Source organism: Exophiala aquamarina (assembly GCF_000709125.1).
Source record: "Exophiala aquamarina CBS 119918 chromosome Unknown aczIA-supercont1.3, whole genome shotgun sequence".
Classification (NCBI taxonomy): Eukaryota; Fungi; Ascomycota; class Eurotiomycetes; order Chaetothyriales; family Herpotrichiellaceae; genus Exophiala; species Exophiala aquamarina.
The window spans coordinates 3,541,668-3,560,930 of record NW_013550585.1 but is presented as its reverse complement, the minus strand read 5'-3'; the positions used below and the strand labels follow the sequence as shown (position 1 = coordinate 3,560,930).

At 50.7% G+C, this 19,263-nt stretch overlaps 7 protein-coding genes across 7 annotated transcripts; 4 read left to right on the top strand and 3 right to left on the bottom strand.

The window, feature by feature from the left end:
• Positions 1-2,307: 2,307 nt before the first annotated feature.
• Positions 2,308-3,849, top strand: A1O9_04850 (uncharacterized protein; the record flags this gene model as incomplete). Its single annotated transcript, XM_013407137.1, has 1 exon — positions 2,308-3,849. One exon carries the CDS (start codon positions 2,308-2,310, stop codon positions 3,847-3,849), a length of 1,542 nt encoding a protein of 513 aa, XP_013262591.1.
• A 1,061-nt stretch (positions 3,850-4,910) lies between these two features.
• On the bottom strand, positions 4,911-6,590 carry A1O9_04849 (uncharacterized protein; the record flags this gene model as incomplete). Its single annotated transcript, XM_013407136.1, has 3 exons — positions 4,911-5,660; positions 5,756-6,297; positions 6,365-6,590. The coding sequence occupies 3 exons, from the start codon at positions 6,588-6,590 to the stop codon at positions 4,911-4,913; spliced, it is 1,518 nt and encodes a 505-aa protein (XP_013262590.1).
• A 1,406-nt stretch (positions 6,591-7,996) lies between these two features.
• On the top strand, positions 7,997-9,021 carry A1O9_04848 (uncharacterized protein). The gene is made up of 2 exons (XM_013407135.1): positions 7,997-8,145; positions 8,193-9,021. The coding sequence occupies exons 1-2, from the start codon at positions 8,106-8,108 to the stop codon at positions 8,702-8,704; spliced, it is 552 nt and encodes a 183-aa protein (XP_013262589.1). The 5' UTR covers positions 7,997-8,105; the 3' UTR covers positions 8,705-9,021.
• A 274-nt stretch (positions 9,022-9,295) lies between these two features.
• A1O9_04847 (uncharacterized protein) lies at positions 9,296-11,496 on the bottom strand (the record flags this gene model as incomplete). The annotated part of the gene is made up of 2 exons (XM_013407134.1): positions 9,296-11,401; positions 11,455-11,496. 2 exons carry the CDS (start codon positions 11,494-11,496, stop codon positions 9,296-9,298), a joined length of 2,148 nt encoding a protein of 715 aa, XP_013262588.1.
• A 308-nt stretch (positions 11,497-11,804) lies between these two features.
• On the top strand, positions 11,805-14,514 carry A1O9_04846 (uncharacterized protein; the record flags this gene model as incomplete). Its single annotated transcript, XM_013407133.1, has 2 exons — positions 11,805-11,825; positions 11,872-14,514. 2 exons carry the CDS (start codon positions 11,805-11,807, stop codon positions 14,512-14,514), a joined length of 2,664 nt encoding a protein of 887 aa, XP_013262587.1.
• A 467-nt stretch (positions 14,515-14,981) lies between these two features.
• Positions 14,982-15,740, bottom strand: A1O9_04845 (uncharacterized protein; the record flags this gene model as incomplete). Its single annotated transcript, XM_013407132.1, has 1 exon — positions 14,982-15,740. One exon carries the CDS (start codon positions 15,738-15,740, stop codon positions 14,982-14,984), a length of 759 nt encoding a protein of 252 aa, XP_013262586.1.
• A 407-nt stretch (positions 15,741-16,147) lies between these two features.
• Positions 16,148-18,865, top strand: A1O9_04844 (uncharacterized protein; the record flags this gene model as incomplete). The annotated part of the gene is made up of 1 exon (XM_013407131.1): positions 16,148-18,865. The coding sequence occupies one exon, from the start codon at positions 16,148-16,150 to the stop codon at positions 18,863-18,865; it is 2,718 nt and encodes a 905-aa protein (XP_013262585.1).
• Positions 18,866-19,263: the final 398 nt, after the last annotated feature.

Below are 19,263 nucleotides of genomic sequence, written 5' to 3'. Positions count from 1 at the left end.
CGCACACAACAACAATTTCAACCTCTTTTACCCCTTCATGCTTTCATATCAATCTGCCCTTCGAAATCGCCTCGTACTTCTGGCTTCGCCTCATTCTAACTATCGGGCAACTCTAAACTCATCCATTACAGCGATTAAATTGTGATTGGCCAGCCCTGTTCGCTTTGTCTTTTGCAGCATTCACTAAGGCACAACCTCGTCTGATAGAGGAGAGGCTGTGCCTGCACGAACATACCCCGTCGACAGCTTGACGTCTCTCTGGCTCCTGCCCTTTTCCCTCTCGCCTGCTCGATAACCCCCCTCTATCGGTTCATCGCCAACCCTCTCTCGACTTTCCCTATGGATTAAACCTTCCCAGGTGAGACTCCTTCTTTCCGTCATGTCGTGCCTTACGATTTTTTTTGCCAAACAAAAGGTCTTCATGCTGATCGTCACATAGTCCCTCCTTAAACCTGTGTGTGTCTACATCTTTCTCCCCCGAGATGGTGAATTCCACCTCTCAACTATGCCAAACTGGCTCCCGCCAGATGCAAGCCATGAGGTCAAATGTAGTCTCACACAGCCACCCGTACCTGTATACGGGCAAAGTTTCTAACACATTGAACTAGGCCAACATTAGTATATCCCATACTGGTGGCGCTGCTGTGGCCTACCCAGCCTTCACTTCAGACTCAGACTTGAATGAAATCCGGTCTCCGTTAGCCGCCATGAAACCTATCCTGGACCAGGCTTCTAATTCCCAGTTTTCTGCTTCTGGAAACCACTTGTGCGATAACTTTTCTCTGTTTGATCCTGCTGGTCGTGGTGATTCCTCCTACCAACCCGAACTCAGTAACTGCTTCACTGGTTCTTCCTCGAATGCAAACTCCTCGCTTGACGTGGGCAACCAGCTAGTCGATATCTCAGGTGAGATCAATCAACAGAACCTTCCTCTCGGCCTGGATCTGGATCCTCCCACTGCTCCGCCTTGGTCTCACCTGTCGGCCACTCAAGGACGAAATCCTTCTTTTCCAGGAGCTCTCCTGCCAACCTCAGCAGACAGCTCACAGCAACAGTCTACTCCGAGACGACCTCGTACCAGGTCCCATGGGAGTGGAAAGGGTTCATTCCGAGATTCGGCCTACTCTACTTTACACCGAGGAACTCGTCATGAGGATGAACTGATGCTAGATGTGTCCTCGGCCAACATGAACAACTTCAATATGGACCAGACGAATATGGCCCACCAGTATGGGCAACAACCGTTGCCTCAATATCACGCACCAAGTCAACAACAAGCAGAGTTCTCTCCGTCCTACTCTGTGACCTCGAGTTCACAATATTTCAACCCGCCACCCACAACACCTACGCGAAACACTAGACCCCAACAGCGTAGCCATTTGCCACACAACAGACAACAGTCATTTGCCTGCAGCGAGTGTGAATATCACGCCAAGACAAGATCGGAGCTTAAGTAAGTCCTTCTTAGCTAGTTTATATGCTAGACGCTGACATAAGGAGTAAACATAATGCTCGGCATCAGAAGCGGTTCAAGTGCCATTTTTCTGATTGTTTGCAACGCCAAAAGGGCTTCCCAACACGAAATGACTTGGATAGACATCTCAAGTCTGTACATCATATCAACAATCGCCAGTCCAAGGATTACAAATGCTTCGCCAAAGATTGTACAAAACCGGACAAGACATGGCCTCGCTTGGACAACTTTAAACAGCATTTAAAGAGCATGCATAAATCTGAGAACGAAGCTGAGCTTTTACGATTGTAAGTCCGGCTGTATGATTCTGATGTGCCACTAACGTTACCAGGTCTGAGGAGTGGTTTGACACCCAAAACCCACCTTCATTGCCACCACACAATGATGAGATTGAATCCAGTTATCAGCAAAGTCATACCTCGCTTGGTGATTTCGGTGATATGGAAAGCCGGTTCGCGCACTTCCAATCGGGTTTGTCAAATCAGTATCCTGAGCAAGTCGATCCAAATGTGCAGAGAATGGAGAACTCTCAACTGGGCTTGGTATCATACCCTCCCTTGGACCCAAGGCTATTCGACTCGCAGGTCCGACCGCAAGGGCAGCGCTCTCTTGATCACAGCCTTGCCACTCAAAATGGTCGCTTCCAAAGAGCGCACTATCGTCGGGCTTCGAGTCCTGATCCCTCAACTATTAATCAACAACCTCGTTCTGTTCCTTTTCAAAACAATTCGACAGCCTTAGTGCCACAAGGTGCGTCGATACAACGTACTCGGTCCCAACTCAGCCATTTACACATTCGTAATTCCCATCCTACGACGGGTAACTACAACCAGATGGTTGAAATGTCACAGACGCCAGATCTGTCTTGGAATCTCAACCGAGCCATGTTACTGGGAAGAGGAAATCAGCTTCTAGAGCTCCCACAAATGCGAGAATCAAAGCGTCCCCACACCACCCCTGATCCAAACTTGGATCCAAATCGAATGATGACTGATTTTATGGCATCTCCAGTTGAGATGCACAGTGCTATCGACCCTGTCATGAGCCAAGATGACTGGTTGGGCAGTATGGGTTTGGGTGCTGAGGTTGGAGATATACAAGCAACTTCGCAGCACCCGGGACTCGTCGTTCATCCACCTGCTGACGAACCTAAGTCACACAAAGACGCAATTGGAAAAGTCATTGCAGAGGAAATTAACCATTTCCTCAAGCAGTATGAAGCACGAGTGGGTAATGAGAGGTCGCTGTCTCAGGACGACCTAGTGAAACGCTTCAAAATTTCATTGCGATCTTCTCTCGACACCATCACCAACGCTGACAGCTCTTCAAGAAGCTTCATTGGTGGACTCGTCGATATTGAAAAGACATCTCATGAGAAGGATGGGGAGTTTCGCTGCACTTTTGAAGGTTGTCGAAAGGTCTCCAAAAGATTAAGCGGACTGAAGAAGCATTTACAGCGTCACAAAAAACCTTTCGGTTGTACGTTCGATCGTTGCAGCAAGGTATTCGGCTCCAAAAACGATTGGAAGCGACATGAACAAAGCCAACATGAACAACAGGAGTGCTGGCGATGCCACAAATGCTTTGAAGTCTTCTACCATAATCAGACTCATATCATCAATCACCTAATGGACAGACACGGGGTGAAACGAGCCGACGAGGCAACCAAGCAAGCAAAAAGCAGGAGAATTGCTCGCAATTACCAAGGTCAATTCTGGTGCGGGTTTTGCGATAAGATTGTTTTTCACGAATATCATGGGGTAGAGGCCATCAACCACAGATTCGACCACATAGCTGATCACTTCAAAAAAGAAGAGTCCAGTAGTGATTGGATTGAACTTTGTGGACATGGCAGGACAAAAGGCGCATTGAAAGAGCAATCCCAAATGCAGAGTCCTGCCAATACTGAAGATGATGATGACGATGATGACGATGAAGCAGGAGAGCAGCAGATGGCAGAGCCAGGGAACTGTCCTGAATCTTCCATCGCATCGGGCTCCACGATGCAGAGTGGGATGTCCACAGAACAACAAAGTTTATCGCATTATTCTTCCTCAACTGCAGAGGCCAATTTCAAAAAGGGCCGCAGCGATCTGAGACCGGATCAGATCACCACCAACCCCAAATGGGCGCAACAACTTGAACCGGGACAGGAAGTGTTGTCAACGAAATCACAATCGACACGCCCAACTCGGCGTGGTCGAGCTTATACTTCATCACCAGTTCGAGGGCAGTTCGTCGTTTGCTGTCAGTGTGGCGACCCATATAACGTCTTGCTCGGCAAGTCTTGTGTTCCTTGCGAACACGATGCCTGTCCTCGTTGTAAAGTAGGTGTCCCTTTCTGTATGGACGATGATGGGACGATGATGATGTGACGAATGATTGTAATGGAAAACGCCCTTTGATTTTGAAAGCACGGTTGGAACTGATCGTGTTACGCTATCCTTGCAACGGAGTTAAGGCTCGACAGTATTTTGATTTTCTATTCCAAGAGCCTGGTCGGGCTAGTCGCTGACCATAGATGGGAGGATACTGTCCTGTTATCACCAGACCCAGTACTTACGCAAACAGCAGAATTCCATGGACCGGTCATCGGTACAGGTCGGCAAATTTGGGGATGGTGTTTCTGTGTTGTTTTCTTTTGGGTTTGCCTTCGGGTCCAGTTACATACATCGACATATGTATCAGGTCATTGTGGGATTTTCTTGTGGTGTGTGTTTTTTGTTTGAGATACCTTGCGGTTCGCGGACCGGCCTGCAATGTGCGGTTTTGATTTGTTTTTCAACAATGTAGTTTAGGTTTTCTTTTGAACGAGTCTTACGAGAAGAATACCATGATACCCCTTTATGATAACGGTTGATAGATGATGAACTTGTTTCTTGGAGTTTGTTTCTTTCCTTCTAAGCGATCCTAGTAACTAGCTAGTTGAGGCAGTTCGGGTTTTGCGGCAAGTGACATTCGAGATTTGTAGGCCACCCCCCTCTACATCGCACATGTCTTGTTTCTAGGTACGTAGGTAAGCACCTCTCTACACCTACCTACCTTCTTGTATTCTTCGGTTCGGCTGAAATTGACCCAGCTACATCCCTGGGTAGATAGTAAGTGGGTAGCAAGCAGATTGGTATTGGTGCAGCATGGTCCGTCTCGTGCATGATCACCGGTTCTGGAGCCTTCCCTCCCTCTTCCTCTCGTTGGAGATCCCATCCGCCTCGGGAGGCATTCCCAGCCTCGCTTACAGCCTCAGATATATAGAGCAGATCTTTATCATAGAAGGTGATACCTTGGGCCCCTTCTAGGTTTGGTCAGGAGCGGGCACTAATTCCTTTCAAAGCGATCTAACTAATACCTCTTCACCCCATCCCACAACAGGCGCTCACTCATCTGTCCACCTCTAACCTCCCTTACCTTTCTGTGTTCTTGTCGTTTTCACATGTATCTATCTCAAAACAATCCTTACTCCCTTCGAGTCCTTGTGGCCATGGGGAATGAAGAAGTCATGCGCGATCTCGGCGTCTCGCGCCGTGGTTTCGTACAGCTCGACGTCGAAGCGGCGGAACACCATCGCCAGAGTCAGGTAGATCTCCGCCGTCGCCAAGTTGATGCCCATGCACTGCCGCGTGCCTTTGCTGAAGGGGACGAGGTACTTCTCCGCTGCTGGGGAAGAATTGTCTAGCCAACGGTCAGGATTGAATTTCAGCGGATCCGGGAATCTCTCTGGGTCCTGGTGCTGCAGGATTGCGGACATGGACACCGGTGTGCCGGCGGGGATGGACCAGTCTTTGTACTGTATCGGGGCGTCGGGCGAGATACGCTGCAGGCGGCCGACCACGCCGTGTGAGAAGCGGTGGCCTTCTTGCACGATGGCGTGCAGATACGGGAGTGTCTCCAGGCGTGCCAGCGGCGGGATGACAGCGGTATTGGGCATTGCTTCCTTCAGCTCGGCTTTCAGCCTCGCGTGGATTGCCGGGTTCGCGACGATGTGGTATGTCGTCGTCTTCAGGAAGAACGACGTTGTTTCTTGTCCTGCTGCGATCATTGTCTGGCCTTCGTCAACTAACCTTGGCAAGGACTTTTCATGTGGTGGGAGGTCCCCGTTGATCAGTTCGTGGAAGATGGTTCGATGCGTATCGGATTTCTCGCCTTGCGCGTCGCCGTTCATCAGGTCGCTGATTTGTCGTGCTAGATCCTGTGTGTGAATACACGCACATTGTTAGTACTCGTATTGGCTTCTCTCTCCTTTTAAAGTACGGATCTGGTAATAAAATGTTTCTCCCACCGAACCTTTTGAAAATTGATCAGATTCATCACAGCCGGGTTAACTTTTTCGACGATCCATTCAGGCGTCGCCTGCATTGCTGGAAACAACCACTTGAATTGTTTGTTCAAATGGGCGCTGGTGGTGCTTTCCACCATGGCATCGGGCCATTCACGCTTCCAGTTAGGGTCATCTACACAGCCATACGAAGTGTTGAAGGAGTACATCGTGATAATGTCTGTCGTCAATGCAGCGAATGCTTGAAGCGTATCGACCGGCTCCCCCGTCACCCTGAGTTTCTCGAATCGCGCCGACAGCTTCTCCAGCAGGCCACGAATCAGTGGCTCCATGCGGGAGATGGCTTGTTTGGAGAAATAAGGGTTCAAAGCACTTCGACGAAGCCGATGAAGGTCGTGAGACACCGTTCCGAACATCGACGAACTGTTGCCGAACATCTCCACCGACCACCACCATTTGTCGCGCTTCTGGCCCGGTCCGCTGTACAGCACTTCATAGAAATCCGGGTCGCGCACGTGTAGTTCGTATGGGTTGATCCGAATAATTGGTCCTTGACATTGTACTCAGAGATCTTGTCCGCAGCATGGGCACAGCGGGTGGTGGGTTTTCTCACATACCATATTGATCGTGGAGCTCGTTGATTTTGAAACAGTATCGCCCGCCGCGAACCACGTCGTGGTAGAACTCGTACCATAGCGTAAGAGCGGCGAGTTTGGGACCGGGAAACTTCGCTATCGGGCTTAGATGGAGACGATAGATGGCCAAACAAGCAAGATACAAGACCACACCACCGGCTCCTAGAGCACCAAGATATAAAGGTGACATGTACTGGAAGCTGGCCATGTTTGACGAAGTCGGCTTGTTGGTGGCGGCCACGATCTTTGGCAAGAAGCGGTTCAATTATCGAGCAAAGGTGGAAGGAGCCAACGCCATCAAAACTGCCAACAAGGCAGAAACCAGACTAACAGCTGGCTCGATCTCCCATGGCACTTACAGGCAACGCACAATGCAGACCCTCGCAGGTTCGCAGAAATGGTGCTGGATTACATATCTCTCGGCTTTCTGCGGACGAGTCGTAGGCTTGACACAGGCTTGCTGGGCCAGGGGGGAATACATGTATGCAGCAAGTCCGCTCTTGTACATGAAGGTTGCAGTTGCCAGAAAGCGAATCAAATGGGCCCGGTAAAGAAGGCATGGCGTGGGCGGCTCCACGGACTGGAAAGGCCCGTGGCAGAGCGTTGGCTTGATGATAGGTACATAATTAGTTGGTAGATAGCAGCGGGAGGGCAAAGTCCTAACTATTGTAGCTCTAGGCTTGTTGGCGTGAGAAAAAGGCCATCCCTGCAGCAGCGGAGGGGAATCCTATTGAGGTCCTCCGTACCACCCTCCGAAACAACAGACATCAAGCTATGACAGTCTTGTACTGGTCGGCGACATTCGCATACCCCCGGGGGAACAAAGCCTGTTTGTGCCGGGTTAGCGATGCTTTCCCCTCGGAAGTGTTCACGTAATACTGTCCAGGGGAACTTCTGGCCGATATCACTCTAGGGCTTATGCAACGTAACGTGGTGGTCAATATGCTTTATGGGAAGGGCGGGTAGACAAACCTCCGAGGTGCTTATTACTGAAACATCGAGCTTAGGGAGGGACTTAGAGACTGAGGAAGGTCAAACCTAGCCTCAATACTTCAGACATACATACAGACGAGTGGCTCTGTACGAATGCTCCAATCAGCGCTCCCGTGTGCCATAATCCACGCGTTGCAACCTCCCCTAGATGCATACGGAGGACGGAGTATCTACGAGGAGGTACATGAGTGAGATCCACCCAGGACCGCTAGGGACATATTCCCACCTCCCCGCGGCGGCATTAAGCTTTGACCAGAATCCCTGCACGCAACGTGCCACGTGTGTGTGTTTACTGAACGAGATCTTCTGATAGCACGGGTTCTGGAGCGATCGTGTTTGCCGGTGACCGGCACTTTTCATCCGTATACATATACGCATGGGGGCGCAATACTTCGTTTCCTCTTTCGTGAGACGTCGACGCCACTGAATTGATCTTCTACCCTAGTCCACCTTTGTCTTGCTGATACTGCTATGCTCGCAGCCTCGGTAGCGCATAATGTATGGGCATCGAGATTCGAATGCACGGGCATGTGTCTGACAAATATTGTAGGACATAGAAGTCGATGATGATAGTGATGATCTAGATTCTGCGCTTGGATCCGATGACCTGTAAGCTTTCCTGGCTCTTTATTTTCTTTTTGGTTGTTGACTAGACACACTGAATACTGGGACTGCAGCCGCGACGAGACGGCGACCTTGACGTCGTCGATTTTCAATTACCGTTTTGAGAATGGCCGACGCTATCATGCCTTCCGTGATGGCGAGTACTGGTACGCTTGATTTCTAGCCAGCCTGGCCCTGCTCTTACATCAAATAGGTGTCCGAATGACGAAAGCGCTACCGAACAACTCGACCTCGGTCACCATATCTATTTGCTGCTGCTCGATAACAGACTGTTTCTTGCGCCCATTACACCCGAACCACAGAGAGTGCTGGATATCGGCACGGGCACGGGAATTTGGGCAATTGATTTTGCTGACTCGTGGCCCACCGCTCAGGTCATCGGTACTGATCTTTCACCTATACAGCCCAACTGTGTTCCTCCCAACGTCCAGTTCGAGATCGACGACGCTGCTGATGAGTGGACGTTCCCCAAAGAATCTTTCGACTTCATACATGTCCGCGGTCTCTTTGGTAGTCTTCGTGACTGGCCTGCTTTCTACCGCCAAGTGCTTGCCCACCTCAAACCCGGCGGATATTTCGAACAGATGGAATGCTCTGTCTACTGCCACGCCGATGATGGTACAAGCCCTCCAGAATCTCCGCTTGTGCGCTGGGGTGAGCTCTTTAACGAGGCTGGCATCAGAACGGGCAAAACTGTTAACGTAATTGATCACCAATATCAATGGCTGAAGGACGCCGGCTTCGAAGACGTAAAAGAACACCGCTTCAAGATGCCGGATGGTCCATGGCCATCAGCAAAGACGGAGCAAGGAAAGAAGCTGAAACAGATAGGCAGCTTGAGATTGCTAGAGGTCGAAGCCGGAATGGAAGGCTGGTCAATGGCGCTGTTCACAAGGGTATTAGGCATGTCCTATGAAGAAGTGCAGCTGTTTCTAATGGAGATGAGAAGGGCTTGGAGGGATAAGCGGGAGCATGGTTACACCCGCGTCGGTGTCGTCTACGGAAGGAAACCCTCCAGGTGAATTGACTTGCACAAGTGTCGTTATATACGCGAAGCCTGACATGATTCAATTGGCATTGCCATTGCGAAGTATAGAGATATGGCGCAGGAAGCGGGTGGAGGATTCAGGATCTCATGTATAGGTTATGTTCTCACTGAGCCAAGGGTCTTCGTGTGGTCTGCATGGCTGTTCGGGTAAGTTGGCTCCCTTCATTGTTAATGTCATTTCACAGCCGCCAATCATCATCTGTTCTAGAAGGTCGCCCATCAACCCCTTTTCTGTACGTAGATCTCGCTCAGAGCCCCATCCAAGCTGTCCTCACAATACAATCGACACCTGGCTTGCGCTTACTCGGTCGAACCAGGCCCAGGTGTCGGAGGTCTGCTAGCGCGCGATAGAAGACTGTAAGGGAACGGCGTTCATCGCCATCTTTGTCGGGAGCAGGGCCATTCTCCTCCCCTTCAACACCGGGAATACTGGTGTGCACCACTGTATCGCAAAATGCATCCCACAAATCTTGCACGTTGACAACGTTCCCTGCTTCATTGAGTAGTGTCAGCAGCAGACTCGCCGGTGGCAGTGTTGCACGGTCGAAGATCTCGCCATGCTTGGTGGTACAGCATTCACAACCTAGGTAGTCGGCGGGCCGCGTTAGGGCACGCTCGAGGGCGTAGCGTGGTCTCGCGTGCAGAATTGTTGACAATGGAGAGCGCATATTGAGGATAGCCGCTTCGGAGAGGTATGTCTGGAACGGATTGGTGACCATGACACTAGCCGTGGATGCAGATTCGTCGGTAGTTTTAGGAGAAAGCATGGTTTTCAGATATGACGTTAAGAGGACAGTGAATTGCTGCTGGAGTGCATGCGCTTTATCCAATTCTGGATTCGCAGGACCACCAAATTTGCTCAAGGACTCCTTGATAGCGCCTAGGGATAACGTCTTTGAACCGACGCTCTCTTCGCATCCCACCTCAGTTGAAAATTCTGCGAAGGATGTGTCGATCGCTGATTGGGTGACTCGGTCTAAAAAGTCGTGGATTTCCTCATGCGACAGGTCAGCTACACTTAACTCAATATCGTGGTAGATTTCTGATTCAAGCAGATTGGGCAAGGAGTTGATCAGCTGCGCTTCCAATTCTAGAGGGGTTAGCGACGCGGGTTCTAAAAGACTGTACAATGTATGCAGCAGCTGCACAGCCTGGAGAGAGTTCCTCATTCTTGCCTGACTACTCCGTAGCATTTCGATGGCATCTTTTATGAGAGCCTCATCAGACGACAGCAACTCCCGAGCTTGGTGACGGTGAGATTTTTTACCCTTGACGAGCTGCTCACAACGCCCTCTAAATCCTGACGTGTTGCGGATTGCCTGGCATAAGACCTTGTCACGGGACAAATCTATGCCCGATTCCGAGCACAACAATGACATCGGGTTCGCAAAGAAATGAGACATGAATGCGTATTTGATGGCCCGTACGAAGGTTGTAGCGGTCGTAGTTTGGTCTTCCGCAAGGCCTGAGATCACTTTTAGAACGGCGGGCCCCAGAAAGACATTGCTTTGATGGCTGTGTTGTACTGCGCTGTATATACTGTACAATGGGTCGGCAGTGTCGTCAGTCGAATGGAAAGCTTTTGCATCCATCAATGCCGCGACGGATCTGGAGAGTCGAGACTCAAAGAGCTCTATCGTAGTCGATATATTAATCAGGAGGTTGAAAGGAACTCGGTTGATCCAAGAGTTGGTTGTAGCGATCAATTCGGAGAGAATAGTAGTATCGAAGGTTTCCACATCAGCCACCGACAGCAGGATTCGTGATATACAATGCTGCTCAATATATCGCTGGAGTAGCTCCAAATCGAAGTTCATGGGGATGAATGCTTTTTGTTGTGCGAGAAAAGTCGTATACTTAAGCGAGCCTCCATGTTGGGAAATCGCCAGCCTGATAACATTCTTTAGTGCAATCTGCAGATTCGGACACTGGCTTGGGTGAAGCTCAATAAATATCTCCTGGTTATCCCCCAGCTGTCTTGCCTTCCAGCCTTGCAAAATATCTCTTCTTGTATTCCTGGTCGTTCCTGACACGATCAAGCCGGTCTTAACCCTGCCTTGGGTCGCCTTCCTGCCCTTATCTCGGACAAATTCCAACACATTATCCACGAAACTCTCATCGACCTTATTCACAACACGGTCGATCTCGGTCTGATGCAGTGTCCATATTTTCTGGAATTGTTTCCGCCGGGCATCAACAGACTCTTCGGATTCTTCACCACCATGGAGGCTTGGCCACGGCAACTCATCGTGCTCAGCTTGATTAGGTAGGGCAGGCTTGCTGATCTTGCGCCTTTTCCGTGGCTGGCGGCCGTCATCTTCAGGTATGGCTGTAGGCTTGAAAATGTAGCATCCCTAATGGTTCATAAGTACGAGATGAGAGTGTACGGTGGTGCTTGAGCATTTACAATATGTGAGTTGTCATCGACTTCGTTTTCTTCGTGCTCCATGGAATCTTGAGCGTTGACTAGGTGCAATCAACGTGCAGCTTCGACCGTGGTCTCGTTGACGAGAGCAGGTCGTTTCTCGTCAGTCGTGAACCACTCTAACGCGTTAGACGCGACAAAAAGAGGCTAAATGCTGCGCCGTACTAATATCGCGTTTCGGCCAACGAGGCTGAGATTCCTCGCCCGAACCTTTTTTACCTCTTGATCTCCGTGTTGCCCATCTTTTTCTCAAGATAATCAGCACACCTGCAATTTCCTATCCCTACAATATCATCGAGACCTATGAGGGGCATATGCCATCTTTCTCGACGATGGCATCAGCAATTTTGTTTGTCTCCTTGTTTTGCTGCCCATCAGCGATGCCTCCAACACCTGCAGCCCATTCGCTCATATCGGCAAATTGCTCGAGGCAAAGTCCTCCATAAGCCTTCCCCGTCTTCACTTGGTAACGTCAAATTCAGCGAGTATGAGCAGTCTGGCGACGATGAAGCGACTAGGGTACGTGTTCACGATGCGCTGGACTCGGAGAGTGTGCAGGTGCAGGCAGAGTTGAAAGAGTTGGAAGATGAATTGGCCATACTACGTGAAGGGCCTTTTGGTCCGAACAGCGAGTTCATGCAGTCCTTCCCCCCCGAGGAGCGAGAAGAAATACTGAAGGCCTTGGAAGAGGAAGGCGTTCATTTGGAGGCGGACGAAGAGTTGCTCACCCCTGAAGAATTGGATCAAATCGCCAGGGCAGCAGAAAGCGACAAACTCGTTGAGAAAACAACCGGCCCGTTGAAAGTTACATTGGGCATTCCTACCAAAGATAGAGTATATGTTAAGAGATTTAACCTGGCACTGCAAGAGGCCGAGGGTGTGCAAGGTAACGCTCGGCCCTATCTGTCACTCTGGAAATGGTATTTGAGGTGCCAGCAGCAGGTATCCAACTTTGGTGTCATACTCCCCGAGGAAGTATGGCATTTTCTCTGGAAAACCCAAAGCAATGAGACCAACTTCAGATCCCGACATCTGCAGATGCTCGCCAAAGACATGACTAAAGCAGAAGTGTCATTGGCAGACGAAGAGTGGCTCCAATACATCCATGCGCTCCAAACTGGTGGTAATATCTCTTTGGCAGCTCAAACATGGGATTCCCAGAAAACCCGCATGGGAATGAAAGAGAAAGTCGCATTGGACTTCTGGATGCTCGGTGTTAAGCTCTACGTTGCCTTGGAGAGACCGCAGAAAGCCCAAAGGCTTGCACTGGAGTGCTATGGCCGGACAGGCACGGTTGATCCTGAACCCCTAGTAGCAGTCATCACAGCATGGGCCCAGACTCGAAGTCTCAACGCTGAAGAAAGAGCGTGGGCTTGCTATCTGGAACTACGGAAGCGTTTAGAAACTCGGGAAACGGAAGACGAGACTTTGAGCACTCTTGGTCGCATCAGCAGTATCCTTCTCGAAAACGGCCGCCAGCAGCTTGCCTTGGCTGTTTTCAAAGACATGTTCATGCTCAGGGCTAGATCTCCCACTGATTCCTGGAAGGTTTTCAAGACAGTGTCCAAAAAGATGGGAAATACTGAATCCGCCAGTGAGGATCAAGTCAGCAAGATAGGTTTAGCATCGTTGGCGTTTTTGCCTAAAAGCTTCCACAACAAGTTCTTCTTTGGCTCTTGGATCAAGTGGTTACTAGGGGAAGGACAAGTCGACGAAGCGGCATTAATAGTGGAGTTGATGTATGAGCGAGGGATTCGGCCTGACGCCCGACACCTCAACGGCATCATTGCAGCTTGGCTTCGTGATGGTTCACCTACCGCTGCTGAGAAAGCCGAATCTACGGCTTGGGCGATGGTTAGGGCGCGAATCGAAATGGTCAGGGATCGAAATCGTGAAGGTGGTAAGACTTTGAAACCTTTACTTCTCGAGACGACCGGGCAGGTACGGAAGGTACCAGCCTTCCTTCAGCGTGGTGCTCCTCCTGCCACTATCGAGACCTTTTCAATTCTGATGGTGTATTATAACCGACGTTCAAACGCTACCAGCGCCGATTTCTTGTCTAGGACGATGATGGGACCGGCCGAGATGAACCCTAACTCGTTCATCATGAACCACTGGATGTACGCTTCACTTCGGTCAGGAGACATACCTGAAGTTTGGAAGACGTATACCGCTTTTAAGCCTAGAGTGCAACCAGATCTAGAGACGTACGCGGCCCTTTGGGATACTGCGAAAGTACATTTCGGCTCACCAGCGGCACACCTCGACAACGTCCCCTCTCCAAGACATCTTTTCAAGGAGATGGTAGAATGGCATGCCGGTCTCAATCGTGAGACGGAAATGCGAGCTAGAGAAGAATTTTCTACTGAGCTCTATGAGCAGATCATACGCTGCTTTTGTTTCACGTCCGATCTCGAGGGCACACTCTGTGCATTGCATGGGTTACACCAGACTTTTGATGTGCTACCACATGAAGACATCAATCGCTTGATCATCATGCAGGTGGCGCGATCATTCCCTTCAGTCCTTGGACCCGCCGAACAGGCACGGCTCCGTCGAAGGAGGGGGCCTCTTCGAGTGCGTGGCTCGCATCTCAAAGTTGCAGTTAAAGCCGTGACAGAAATCGTGATGGCAATCATGGAGAAGAAGATCAACGAACAGGACCTGGATCCGGACCTGCTCAAGGATACAGACCCGGACGATGAAGAAGAGGACGAAGATGATGATGGCGACGAAGAATCATTTGAGACCCCAGTCGCGCAGGCACTGCGCCTGGACGTCTTGACTTCCTTTTTGTGCATGGTTCTGGAGAGGCGAAGTCTTACCGCAGTGAGTACGACGGTCTTCGAGAATAAGGACACTGTAGAGGTGGCAACACCAATGGCGACAACGGCCTCGAACCAGGTGCATGCCAGCCGCAAAAACAACTTAGCGGCGAACAACTCCCCGGCTGAGACGATTTCCACGGCTGCAGAGGAAATGAATATCACGATCCCAGCCGAAGTCCTAACACGACGAGACTGGGCAGACATTAGGGTGTAGTATACAGTTTCTTACGTGGGAGCAAGAGGAATGAATAGAAAATTGCAAACATATGCCCAACCCGTGTGGGGACGACCTGCGGGATGGCTCAGGGGCTACGTGTATGTATGTATAAAATGAAAGCTAATCAATCATCTCACATCTTGATACTTGCCTTGCAGTCGTTGGACCGGTGCAATTCCAAACCAGTTCGGCTTTCATCCCACCTCGTCAACGAGAACACCGAGCAAAAGACAATGCAAAAACGCCCGGTTACCCCATCGCTACGCTATGCTATACTCTCACTCTGCCCTTGTCAGTAGTCACTTTGGTTCCCGATCCGCTCCTCTCCAAAGTCACAGCAAGCACAGGGCAAAGTTGAAAACCAAAGAAAACCTTCATTCATTCTTTTCTTAGTCGTACATTGGAAATAGGTAGAGGGGGGAAGGGAGAGAGGGAGAGAGAGAGAGAAGTAGGGACTAGAATGTCTACTTCTTGCCCTTTTTCTTCTTGTTCCTGCTACTACCGCCGCCTCCACTAGCAGGAGTACTGGTTGCGTCCGCGGCGGGTGGCTCGACAATCACGCCGTCTTCATCACTGCTGACTGCTTTCGACGTCTTAGGTAGAGCAGCGGCGGCGACGGAGGCAGCCGCAACAGCAGGCGCTGTAGGGGCAGGACTGATTTCACCCTCTAACTCCCTCCTGGACCGTTCACGCTGGTCCTCCCAAGCCTCCTTCTCCGGCACCAACTTCACCTTGACCTTGTCGATCCTTTCCCTCAGCAGCTTATTCTGTACCATTTCACTGGCGCTCTGGAAAATGGTTTGACCCCAGCCTGGCGCCAGAGCGTTGGCCTCCGAAATGACATCCTTTAATTCGATCTGTAGTTCCTGCTCGGCACGGGTGAGGCGTTGGAAGATCTCGTCGCCCACAACGCCGCGCTGCAGGAGAGTGGCTAGTGCGGGTTTCCGCGTGCGCACTTCCATCATGCGTTGGACGTCTTCAAGGGCGCGGGCGAAAAGAGCGGCGCGCAGGATGGTGTCGGGAACTTTTGTGTCTGGGTTGTCTTGCTGGTGTAGGAGGGAGAGGTAAATGTTGCGTGAGGTGTGTGGGCCAAAGTAGGGAGCCAGCCGTAGTTTAGAATTGACTTGCCGTTGTCGGTATAGGTGGGAGAAAGTGGCCATGCTGCCGATCAGGATGCCTAAGTAGGCTATGGGGAAGAGGAGGGAGAGAGAGAAGTATTCCATTTTGGCTGTGCGGTTGAATGGGTTCGGGTTGTGCTCATGGGAAGATACGGTAGTGATGGAATGGGGGGGTTGTTATTGTTGTTGTTGTTGGGTCATATGCATAAAGAAGAAGCGAGTCTTTTGCCCACAGAGTGAGCGATGGGCCGGTAGAATAGAGTGTCGTGACGTGAGAAAGCCGTAGGAAAAAGGACACAGTCCACAGATTTGGAAACCCCAACCTGAAGACCAAAGAGAACAAGTTGCAAATGCAAATGCCCAATGCTCGCGCTGCACCTGCCTTATCGATAAGGTCCCCCGGCATCTTGGCGTCTGGCGCTGGGAACTTTTTTCTTGGTTCGAGGCAATCGACCCATCCGTGTTTGGACTTTTACCATGGCGTACTGGAGGCTCCGTCGCAGACACTCAACATGGCGCCCTCACAATTGAAACAGTTGAAGCAATCTCTGCGAGATCATGGTGTCCTCGGCCCCCAAAAGTCCAAGAAACAGCGAAAATCCACCTCCAAAGATGCTCGGAAACGACTCCAGCGAAACGCCGCTCTCGAGGGCATCCGGGAACGATTCAACCCTTTCGAGGTCAAAGCCCCCGCCCGGAAAGAAAAGTATGAAATTGCCAGTGCAAAGGTATCCAAGCCGTCGATCGGTCGGCCTGGTGTTACACGAGGCTTGGGCGAAGAGAGGCGGCGAGACACCCTCTTGAAAGAGATTCAGAGCCGGAACAAAGTCGGCGGAATGCTCGACCGTCGCTTCGGCGAAGACGATCCGAATATGACCCCTGAACAAAAGGCTGCTGAAAGGTTCGCTCGGCAAAACGAGAGGAAGATGAGGAAGACTACAATGTTCAATCTCGAGGACGATAGCGAGGAAGAAATGGTTCTGACACATGGCGGTAGATCGCTCGAATTTGGCAATGGTGCCCAGGACGATTTTAGCGAGGACGATGTCAGTGCGTCAGACGAAGACACTGACAGGCCTAGCAAAAGACTCCGCCTAGATGGAGGGGAGGCTGACGACAACGACAATGAGCATGAGGACGGCCTGCCCCAACGGAAGAAGACCAAGAACGAAGTGATGAAAGAGGTCATTGCCAAGTCTAAAATGTACAAGGCCGAACGTCAAGCTGCAAAGGCGGACGATGATGAAATAAGAGCAGAGCTAGACAAAGGGATGTCTGCGTTCTACGAGGCTTTACGAAGTCACAAACCTCCAGAGAAGAAGCCTCTTCCTGCGGACAACCCTTCAGCCGATCCTCATATGGACCCGGCTCGAGCGGCTATGCTTGCAGGTAAGAGCAGGAAGGAAGTGGAGAAAGAGTACGAAAGCAACCTACGGCAGTTGAAGTTGGATGCCCGCTCAAAACCTAGTGTGCGCACAAAGACAGATGAGGAGAAAGCGGCAGAGGAGGCCTCTAGGCTTGAAGAATTGGAGAGGAAGCGTATTCGAAGAATGAAGGGTGAAGCTGAGAGTTCGGAAGACGAGCGGGACGGAGAACTAGGCCCTGATGAAGATATCGAAAGGCAAGAAGAGGATGACGATGATGACGCTCAAGCCTTTGGCCTGTCCGCGCCACAGAATGCTCCTGCTCTGAAAAGAGGACTTGATGTTGAGGACGAGGACGAGTTTGTGCTTGATGATGACTTGATAGCTTCCGATTCGGAGGCAGAAATGGCGAGCGAACAGGACGCAGACGATTCTGATTTCGAGAGCCAGCAGGAAGATGATGGCGATGACGACTTCATCAATGGTCTAGTTCTTCCCAAAGACACAATTCCGCACACCAAGCAGAAAGGCAACGACAAGAAGTCGGGGAGCAGCAGTCTTGCCTATACATTCCCTTGCCCACAAACTCATCAAGAGATGTTGGAAATCACCAAGGACACTGAGAGTACAGATTTACCGACCATCGTTCAGAGAATACGAGCATTGTATCACAAGGGACTCGCCGAGGGCAATCAGCTCAAGTTGGACAAATTCGGCGCTGTTCTAACTGAACATGTAGCATACCTGGCCGATTCCAACGTCGAAATACCCTTCTCTGTCCTAGACAGTCTCCTGCGACATCTCCACTCTATGGCAAAAGCTTCCCCCCAAGCGATCGGAGCCGCGTTCCGACAACATCTTGACAGTCTCTCGGAGGAACGCCCCCTCCAACTTACCCCCGGAGATCTCATCATATTGACAGGTGTCTCGACTATTTTCCCCACCTCGGACCACTTCCATTCAGTGGTCACTCCGTCAATGCTGACACTAGCTCGCTATCTTGGGCAGAGCTCGGTTCAATCTCTCCAAGATCTAGGCAGGGGCGCATATTGCTGCTCCCTGGCTCTCCAGTTTCAGAGCTTTGCCAAAAGATATGTCCCTGAAGTGATAACATATCTCGTGAATGCTCTTTTCATCCTAGCACCAGTTCCGCTGGCAGACAAAGACAAGGCAAGCCTGCCTCTTCACGTTCCCATCCGGTTGCCTTCAAAATCCCTACGGATAAAGTCTTCAACTATGGTCGACGGTCCACAAAAGGTATCCTTCAGAGACCTCGTGATGAGTCAAGGCAACTCAGATGCTACCAGTCATGCCATTGCTCTTCTCAACAACTTCATCCGTCTTTGCCTAGCCGCCACCAACCTCTGGAAGCAGAAAAGCTCTTGTTCAGAAATACTTGATCCACTAATTCAAGCGCTTTCACACATCACTTCGAGCCCAACTCGGCTTCCTTCTCAAACTGTATCTTTGGCCAAGACAACACTCGCCGCTCTAGAATCTCAAAAGGCCACAAGTATCGATTTTCGCCGCCCACTCCTCCTACACAACCACCGAGCCCTCGCCATCAAAACCTCAATTCCCCAGTTCATTGAGAATTACAATCCGGATCGACACTACGACCCAGATCGTGAGCGTGCTGAGCTCTCCAAGCTTAAGGCTGAGCACAGGAAGGAGCGCAAGGGTGCGATGCGCGAGTTGCGCAAGGACGCCTCCTTCATGGCTCGCGAGCAACTACGGGAAAAGAAGGAGAAAGATGCTGCATATGAACGAAAGTATAAGAGGCTTGTTGCCGAGATTCAGGGCGAGGAAGGCCGCGAGGCGAAGGGTTATGAGAGAGAGCGGGCGAAGAGGAAGGGCAGGTTCTAAACCTTCCTATCTGGATCTCTTGGGATCGGTCAGAGGAAACAGCTGCTTGGAGCAGGAGGTAGACTTTTCGGCGAAGCTCTCGAGAGACACAGTCGTGTGGCAAGTGCTAGCTGCTTGAGTGCTATGTAGGAATAGAGCAGTACGGACAGTATTACACAAGTGGAACTTTAGCCTCTTAGAAAACATTGGCTTAGTCAATGAGACAGACACTAGCGATGAAGAAGGCACAAGCTTTGGGTACACCAAACTCTGGTACCCTAAACCCTCCTGTAGAAAGAATTCGTTATATACGCACAATGTCTGGGACCAGACAAATCCTCCTAGCCCCCACCAACTCCCAAAAAAGACTCTGCCAACGATGCGAGACTCACACAAACACACAGACAGGCATTATTTAT